At 38.3% G+C, this 9,684-nt stretch overlaps 2 protein-coding genes across 2 annotated transcripts in view; one reads left to right on the forward strand and one right to left on the reverse strand.

Annotated features, from left to right (window-relative positions):
- Positions 1-9,684, reverse strand: part of TRPC5 (transient receptor potential cation channel subfamily C member 5) — a 177,037-nt gene that overhangs the window by 128,510 nt on the left and 38,843 nt on the right. The window lies entirely within an intron of this gene.
- Positions 4,183-4,512, forward strand: TRPC5OS (TRPC5 opposite strand). Its single transcript, XM_006917273.1, has one exon. It carries the CDS (start codon positions 4,183-4,185, stop codon positions 4,510-4,512), a length of 330 nt encoding a protein of 109 aa, XP_006917335.1.

Below are 9,684 nucleotides of genomic sequence, written 5' to 3' on the forward strand. Positions count from 1 at the left end.
TTTCGTTGATTTTTGATAATTTTAATACAATGGGTCTTGGTGAAGGCCTTTTTGGGTTGAGATAATCGGGTGTTCTATTGACTTCTTGAATTCCAAGCTCCAGCTCATTCCTTAGCTTTGGGAAATTCTCGTCAACTATTTGTTTGAAAATTCATTCTAGTCCTGGTCTTTTTCTTCACCTTCGATAATGCTCATTATTCTTATGTTTTTCTCCTGATGAAGAAACATAAGAATAATGGGCATTATCGAAGGCAAGGAAAAAGGAACAGGGATTAGAAAGGAACTAGGTATCAGCTAGTTCTTGAATTTCTCTTTCATTATTTTTCATTCTGCAGCTTTTCTCTTCTTCCTTCTGATTTATTTCTAGATTTCTGTCTAGACATCACTGATCCTTTCCTCCATTTTGTTGACTCTATTTCCCAAGCTTGCTATTTCATTTTTCAAATCTTGCAGTTTTTTTTAATCTCTAGAAGATCTATTCTGTTCTTTTTGAGGGTTTCAGTCTCCTTGCTCTGCCCATCTAGTTGTTTTGTCAATTTCTGAAATTGTCAATATGACTCAATTTGGAACTCACTGACTATTTTTCAGAAGTACCATCCTGAATTCTCTGTCATTTAAGTCACATATTTCTATGTCTGTAAGCTTCTTTTCTGGAGATTTTTCTTTTTATTTCTGAAATGCCTCATCACCTTGGTTGTTCATGGTGTTTAATGGACTGTTTCTCCGCCTGGGCATTAATGGAAATGTATTCTGCTTTTTTTCGACAAAGAAGATTTATTATTTAAAGGTCTCTCTTTAGCCTGCTGCAATGTAGGCACTTTTGTTTTGGTTTCCAATAGGTGGCGTCAAGCCTCTTGGATCTCTGCTTTAAAAATGCCTTTTTATTTTCTGATAGATATTTAATCATGGTCCTTACCTTCAGTGTCAATCCCTGTCAGTGTTAGGAACAGTCTTGGCAGCATTTGCCCAGATTCTCCTGGGGCTCTGCGGTATTCGGTCTCAGAGGGTATGGGGGGAGAGTCCCTCTAGGTTGGGGGTTAGGGGCTGCAGTTCAGTCTCAGTTTTGCACTTGCAGTCCATAAAAATTAACTGTTACTTTTATGCTGGCTGCTTCTCTGATTTCTGCTCTGATGACTGGGCCCTGCAACCAGCCAGCCATGGAGAGCTCACAACTTTCCCAGGGAACTCGCCGCCCGAACTCACTGCTCCTTCTCCCATCCCCGCCTCCCTCCTCCAGGGAGCTCCGGTGGCTGTGAGAGGCAGCATCTTTATTTCTCCCAGTCCACTGACTGACACCCAGGGTTATGACCTATGATAGCTCTTATGCGCAGATCCCACGCTCAGACATGCTGGTGTGCAGTTTGGGTGTTTTTTTTTTTGTTTTTTTTTTTTGTTCAGTTTTAGATGTTCAGCTTATCGTTGTTTCAAGGGGAGAGATATAGGGACGTCTCTCACTTCACCGTTTTTCTAAAGCTCTATAGTCTTCATTCTGACCGGTTCTTTATTCTGTTTACTATCCCATTTTCATATTTTCTGTCTCTTTGTTAAAGTTCTTCCAGAGTTTTTCTACTCTTCACCTAAGTTCACTGAGCATCATTATAATCAGTGTTTTGAACTCTGCCTCTGGTAAATTATTTGCCTTCATTTTGTTTAGTTCTTTTTCTGGAGCTTTGTTTTTTTCTTTCATTTGGGACATTTTTTTGTTTCCCTCTTTTGGCTGCTTCCCTTGTTTGTTTCTGTGTACTAGGTAGGGCTGCTATGTCTCCTGGTCTTATGTAGTTGCTGTTCTGTGGGGCCCAGTGGTACAGTCTCTCTGGGTACCTGAGCTGGTGCTCCACGTGTGTCCCATGTGTAGCTCGTGTATGCCTTCCTGTTTTGGTTGAGCCTTGGTTGCTGTTTGTACATCAGTGGGAGAGACTCACCCTCAGATTGATTGGTTGTGAAGACTGGTTGTGACTATAGTAGAGGAGCTGCTGTGCAGGGGCTTACCCTATGGGTCACATTTGCTTTAGCAGGGCTCTGGTGCCTGTCCAGTCTGCCCTTTGGGTGTGTTGTCCTTTGATGTGGCCTTGGGTGGTGCTCTAGCTCAGACCGAAGCTGGTCACCAGGCATGCAGGCAGGGCTTCCTAGTTGCCACCTGGCATGAGCCACCAACCTGTAAATGGTTGCTACCCACACTAGGCTTGGATGTGCCTCGAGAGGCTAAGCCACAACCTGAGGCTGGCTGCCGCTAGTGCTGGCCTTGGTGCTGCCCAACAAGAGGTACAAGGCATGCTGAGTCCAGATGTTCCATGTTTAAATTTTTTGAAATTTTGAAAGATTTTAGGAAAGTCCATAGCATAAGCCAAGAGAGGCCATTTGTATGAAAAACCACTGGAAATGGCTTGGCCCAGCCTGCAATTTGGGTGAGGCGGGGTCTCAGGGAGTCACCAGAGCAGAGTGACCAATGTTAGCCAATTTGAGAGAGACTCAGCTGTGGTGGCTGCCTGTGTCTGCATGCCGAGAGAGAAGAGTGCTCAACAAGGGGACAGTGCCCTCTGCCAGTACTTCTGTCTGGGATAAAGCTGCCCCTCTAGCCCTTGCCTTGAAGCCAGACAACTCAGTTCCTCCCTGTATGTCTCTGGTGCCTTTCATCTGCTGCCCCAGTGCTGGAGCTCAGAGCAAGTGAGTCTATCAGCGAGTTCATGCATGTGCCCCTTAAGAGGAATGTTTGTGCCTGTAGTGGCCCTCCATCTCACTCAGCTACAATCTCTGTTGGTTTTCACAGCTAGAAGTTGTGGGGACTTCTCTTCCTGGCACTGAAACCTTGGACTGGGGAGCCCAGTCTGGGCTGGGACCTCTCACTTCTCCGGGGGTACCTCTGCAGCTGAGATATCCCTCCTGATTCAACACCGCCACACGTGGGTGTGGGACCAGCCTATTCCACGTCTCCACCCCTCCTACCAGTCTCAAGGTGGCCTCTTCTGTGTGTCCCCAGTTGTAGGACTTCTGTTCAACTAGATTTCAGGTGATTCTCAATGATGGCTGTTTTAGTTGTAATTTTGATGTGGTCATGAGAGGAGGCAAGCACAGTGTTTACTTACTCTACCCTCTTGACCAGAAACCCCTATATATAACTCATTTTTAAGGGGAGTCAGAGGTGGTTAACGAGACAAATATGACAGGTAGGTTATATTGGGCCAATCCCTAGATTTTTAAAAAAAATAATATTGCCTTATAGAAATATAAACTTACTTAGAAAGGGGTTTGCAAAGCACATCAGACATGCAGATGAGAGTAGTATGACCATTGATTTAGACAAAATTTTGCAAAGCACATCAGACATGCAGATGAGAGTAGTATGACCATTGCTTTAGACAAAAGGAACTCTATGCTAGATTTGGATTGGCAGTAACAGGAAATAATCAGGGAACTAATTTTATAACAGAAGTTGCCCAAAATTTGTCAAAAGACAGAGAAAGTAGGACTATCATTTACTATAAATTCTCTAGGCTACAGAGACAATTAGAAACTTTAATGAATGGATTATTAAAAACACAGGAAGAATTTAGGAGCACCATATATAAAAGGCAATGAAGCAAAGGCGCTCATAAAGACAGAGTTAAACGAAGGACTGGGTGAATGTATCTTCCTTAATAGAGATATTCAAGAAAGATAGATGAACTACATATGCACACTTTGTTCTAAAATCTTCTAAGAAGAGATAAAGATGATGACAGATTTAAAGGAGAGTATGAGTAGTAGATCCTCATAAGGTCAACGGAAAAGGAGGAGGTATATCTAGGGATACCCTTTCAACTTAATCCTATAGCCAGAACCTGTATGTTGGATGAAGGCTCAAGGATACTAATCTTTATATTTCTCTTTTCTATTATTAGATCTACTTTGCTGTTTTCTCTTGGCTGTGACAATATGTCTGATGGTCATAATAGCAGTTGACTACCAGTACAAACAAGAGTACCACACATAAATTTTGTGGGAGGTTCATCAACTTTATCAAAAAGTGTTATAGGACCACTGGCCTCATTCTGTATTTGATCATCATCATAATCATATCACCACCCCAGTTTCTTGACCAACCAACCACAGAACCATTGCCAGCCCCACAAGATCCATTGTCACCAAGAGCCCACTTGCTACAGCTTTTAGTCATATTTTATCTACTGAGGAGAGCATTGAAGCATGGAGGCTGTGTCAGTCCCTGCACTAGTTGGTGGGCTTGTTGATTGTGTAGCCCAGTTAATAAAAATAGCTGAAGAGATCTTACAGTTAATTTCACAAGAACAAGTTCCTTTTGTGGAGCAAAATCATACAGCAGAACAGGCAGCAGCAAATCCACCTTCTTCTGAGGAAGCTTCACTACCAGACCTCCCTGATCTCTCAGATTTAGAATCAATACTTACACCAAGAGAAGATGAAGACCTAATGTTTGATATAGATCAAGCTATGTTAGATACAGAAAACTTATATGAAGATGTACTCTCCAGTATAAACGATGACTTAAGTGGATAAGACCTAATTTGCCTCTACCAGTATGTGAGAACTGATTGTTTCTCTGTTTCAAATATTTTCTGATGTTTCTGAATATTAGCAATATGAGTTTTCTCCTAGTTCCTCTGTTTCAAATATTTTCTGATGTTTCTGAATACTAGCGATATGAATTTTCTCCTAGTTCCTGTTTCAAATATTTTCTGATGTTTCTGAATATTAGCAGTATGAATTTTCTCCTAGTTCTGTGCATTTTCATTACTAATATCTCATAGAACAAGTAATATTTGATTTACTTCCAGCAGAGGCTCTTTTCTCCTTTGTATTTATTTTAAAAGCTCTGGCTTTAGCCATACGATTCTTTCTTTACTTGTACTTGTCCTGCTAGGATTCCTGATAACAGGAGCAAACAATAGCAAAGAAAAGAAAACTCACCTAACACTGGAGTGAAGACCTGATGAACTGTATTACATCTTGAGACCCAATTTCAGTGTTCTACAATGAATGGAAACTAAGAGAGGCATATCCCCCAGGATGGCTTTATAGCGAATACATTTACATTGACAGGACAATATTGGGACACTTATACTTAAGAAGATATAACTCCTTACTTAAAAGGCCCCCATACTAGGCCTTTAGGATGGAATATTTCAACAAAAGTATGCCATAGCAGACTAGGGGAAATAATTCTGAAAAGGCAGCATATACCAGATAATAAAACTGCAAAAAGTTTTTCAGATAACTTTGGCCAGGGAGAAACCTTTGAAAAAGCTGAGGCCAGGAGTTTCCAATGCAGGACAGTTTACTGAAATGCTGACCCACATTGTAACTACTCTGCAGTATTCTGCCCCAAATGGAAATGGCAAATTATACCAAATAGCAAGAGAGAAGTACTAGTACTAGAAGGGCTAGATAAAGCCCTACAAGGACTATTCACCACTGGAAAGTCAAAACACTCACAGTATAGGCTTAGAGATTATGGTTCACAAGTAGAAGTGGATAAAGTATATCTAATTTGGTATAACTAAATTTATAAAGAAGATCTAATAGACTTATTATAGTGAACCTGCTGCAGCTTTGATATAGAAATCTTAACTATTGAGAGATGTAAACAATATGAATGTAAACAAGTGTGAACTGGTATTTAGCCACAATAATTCTATAGATACCAGAAGGGGAAAACGTAATGTTTAGAGGACCCCCATATCAAAACAGAAAGGGGCCAAATAAATATGCAGGAAATTCACTGATGGTACTAATTCCATGCCATTTGGAAGAATAGCTACCCTTCAGACAACCCCATGGACACTATGGTCCTCCTTCCTGGAGAACAGCCTTTTCATCATGCGACACAAGCAACAACTAGATAAAGACATAAAAGTGTGCCATTCAACAAAGTGCTATATGCAAATTGTGTAGAAATGACTCGTAAAAGTCAATCCACACTGGTGGAAACCAGACTGTACCAATTCATATAGAGTCCTAAAGCATATTTTAGTCAAAGGAATTAAAATATTTAATATAGATAACTTCAGAGCTAATCAACATGACAGATGCTGTATCTAATACTGAGGTCTGCATACACAGATAATTAGCTACCTTTAAAGGTAAATGGGAGAAATTATACACTATATAGCTAGGTTTTATTAGGATGGGCAGTAGCAGGAGAAGCATAAGTCAGTTTTGCCACTGAATTTCAGGATATGTTTATTTAACAAATTTAAGACAGAGATTGCTGTATCAAGAAAAGCTACCACAGACCCTTTTGAAAAGTCAGAACTATGGAGTTACTCAAACATATTAGTATGAGAAAGCTCCACAATAGACTTCTATGTGGAAAGACTGATAGAGTAGATAAGGATACAGGAGACTTAGAGGGGGTGTACAAAGACACAAAGAGGAGAAATAAAAGTTATATCATCAAGCAATTACTGTGGATAATTACAGGCCATACTACACAGCAGCTTGAGGGACTTTGCTGATGTAATAACTGACCAAACTGAGCCTGTCCAAAATGGCAACAGTTTTCTGTTTCTATGAGTCTTGTTTTGTTCATTTGTTGTTCTTTAAGATTCCATATGTAAGTGAAATCATACGGTATTTGTATTTCTCTGTCTGACTTATTTCACTTAGCATAATACCTTGTATGCTTTAATTAAAGGTTTAGAAACAGCTAGGAAAGATGTAAACCCTCCACTAGGAATTTGGACTTTAGGAAATTAGGCTATAATTGTGTGTCAAAATAAAACTCAAAGCATGAATACTTGGGTAAGATCAGGAAACATATCCAGGGAGAGACCATAAGTTTGCTACAAATTCTATTTAGTGAGCAATTTAACTGTAAATGGACAGATCTGGTGTTCCTCAAAAATTATAGATTCTGAAGGGTAGCTATTACTCCAAGTAGAACTTTATAACAATTCTACTACAGTTTAGTGTAAGCTTGTTAAAATTGTTAGTGTTAATGAGAGAATACAAGCAGCCATGCTAACTTAAGCAGGTCATCGAAATACACCAAGAGGAATATGTGAGACTACTCCAGACCTTCAAACAAGATAAAGCTTGAACCAGCCTATAGAACAACTAATGGTCAACATAGTCCTTAGGTATCAAAGCAGGAAGATGCTACAACTTTGTAATATGTGAAGCTGGCTACCTGCTTGGCTAAATGGGTCATGTGGGAAGATTGTACTGTAATGGCACTTTAGGATTAGATAAAATATATTTCAATGTTTGCTTTGATTGTGTGATTATATGTGTTTAAGAATTGTTAAGATGTAACCCTGCTCCAAGCAATAGATTGTTGTATTAAATATGTTTGTTCTGTGGAACAGAATTGGAAATAGAGTTAATAGTGATAAGAAAAAAATGTATGAAATAAGAAAATACTTAGGAACTAGAGGTAGTAGGGAAGGTGTTTTCTGGAGAGAGAAGATATATAATTGAGTTATGTAGCTGTTATGGTGGAAAACCATGGCATAGTTAGTTTCTGAGCAGGTTTATGAACCTAGCCCTGTTTTTATCACATGAAAATTAGCTAACACTAGGTTGTTGATACTGATAGAAATAGCTGGTTGTCAATTGACATAAATTGTGCACTTAAAAGCCTAGTTAGAAAGAGATATATTAACTAACTTGGCGGTCCACTGATTGGATACCTCTGATTGGAATCCTGCATCTCTTTTCCTGGAGAATGGAGAGAGTGGCTGGTCCTTTATCCAAACCAGCCCTTTCCTGGACCTTCTTTTGAGACCAATGCAAAAGCCAATCCTTGCATGGCATGGAGGGATAGGGAGGGAGACAGGCTCATCATTCTGAGACAAATATAAAAATGGGAAAACCAAGAGAGATAGGCTGGTAGATGGCAATGAATTAGGAAGCACAAATCTTTACCCTGTGTGCTCTGGCTAAAGTGTGTGGGAAGTTGTGATTACACAGTTGCATCTTTATGTGTGATGATTACTGCCAGTTATTAGATTACAATTGAATATAATCCTTATTAGCTATTGAATCACATCATTTTATTGTTATATGTTTTAACAGATTTTAACTAATAAACTTTCTCTTACAAATCAGAGTTTGTGGTCATCTTAAATTACTTGGTGGTGAATTTGGAGGCTACCAAACAGGCATAAAAGAACCCCATTCAACAGAAGGTGGAGTATATCCAGAAGTCTGAAGTTCTACTTTTGGCTTTGTTAGATAATCCTGAACAAATCTCTGAAATATAGTCTCTTCTTGTTTGTAAAATGAGAATTATAATAATTTTTCTGCCTATTTTCAATGGTAATAAGGACTAAATAAAATAATACAGTTGTCAATATCTCTGGTATATATCTGACAGTGGGACAGAATATATGAAATCATGGCTTTTTAATATCTGGAAAATGTATATATGACAATACTTGCAAGTCTATGTGATGAGATTATCCAATAATTTTACACTTGTTTTATTAGAGATTAGCATATCCTTAATTTACTCCATGTCAAAGTTACAGTTTGGACTCAGCTTTTGTTTTATTTTTCTGAGTTTTTTCTTTTATCAAATTTTATTAAATTCTTTTGGGGAGTCTACTCGAGTTCTATTAGGAGTAGTAATGAGGGAAGAAATGAAAAAGCATTTCAAGAAATAGTGAATTATATTCCATTTAAGGTTAAGATTTAGTTCATGTAACACTGAACATTATTAACCCACTATTATCCAACTAGATTTTTAAATTTTTTTTTTACATCAAAGCTTACTATTGTGTTCTTGTATTGATAAGCCTTATCTTAATAGATTGGAGGTATTTAGTCATTTCCTCTTGGACATACTTATCACTATTTCAAGGATTTTATCCTTGTAGCCCACATTTAAAACTTGTTTTTCTTCTGCCTATATCACCCTTAGCTCACCAACCAACCAACTACCCAACCAACTAAAAAACCTTAAAAAAAGAAAAAAATAACCTCTAGTTCTTGAAGTCGTTTGGGAGTTATTTGTATTGACAGAACTATCTATCCATCAGTCTGAAGTATCACTTGAGGGTAATAAAGAGTCTTTGAAGGTAATCTCTATTTATACCCCTGAAGAATGACCTACATATTAGCAAGGTAAAGAAAATCACTGAACTCTTTACCCTTTGTCACAATTTCATCTTAAAGACCCCAGTAAAATGCCGAAAGGATCTCAAGAGGTCTTTTTTACTTTCACACGAGTATGCATGTAAAGTGGATAGGGAGCCACAGTTAAGAAACACAGCTTTAGTGATTCAGATTCCTTTAATCAAAGATGCCATTAACAAAATATGTTTTTGAAAACATATAAATGCACATGCTTCTAGATTATAACAAATTCTGGCAATATCGATCATTTTAAGAGTTTTATTATTACTTAAACTTGGAGCAATATTGGCCTTTCTTGAAACCATATCTTCTAAATTTTTAATGTTGGCAACTCTCTAACTTCCAGTTTTGGAAAATAAGTTGTGTTGCAGCTCATTTTATAAAGAAAAAAAATATTGTCTGAGTTTTTTGTTTTTATGGGATACAGATTTTTAGCTTAAGGTCTAAGAGACATAGAGGTATGTTGTCTGAAACTTTTAGATATGGGTGGGCATATCTTTGAGTACTTTTCCCTGGTGCAGGAATCTCTAATGCTTCTCTCTTATAATACCTCCACGTGCTGAGAAAGTTTCCTTTAATACTGGGTATTTT

Source organism: Pteropus alecto, unplaced genomic scaffold, assembly GCF_000325575.1.
Source record: "Pteropus alecto unplaced genomic scaffold, ASM32557v1 scaffold107, whole genome shotgun sequence".
NCBI classification, from domain to species: domain Eukaryota; kingdom Metazoa; phylum Chordata; class Mammalia; order Chiroptera; family Pteropodidae; genus Pteropus; species Pteropus alecto.

What these genes read in the sequence shown, in the direction of transcription:
- TRPC5OS (XM_006917273.1), top strand. Translation starts at nt 4,183, where the DNA reads ATGGAGGCTGTGTCAGTCCCTGCACTAGTTGGTGGGCTTGTTGATTGT.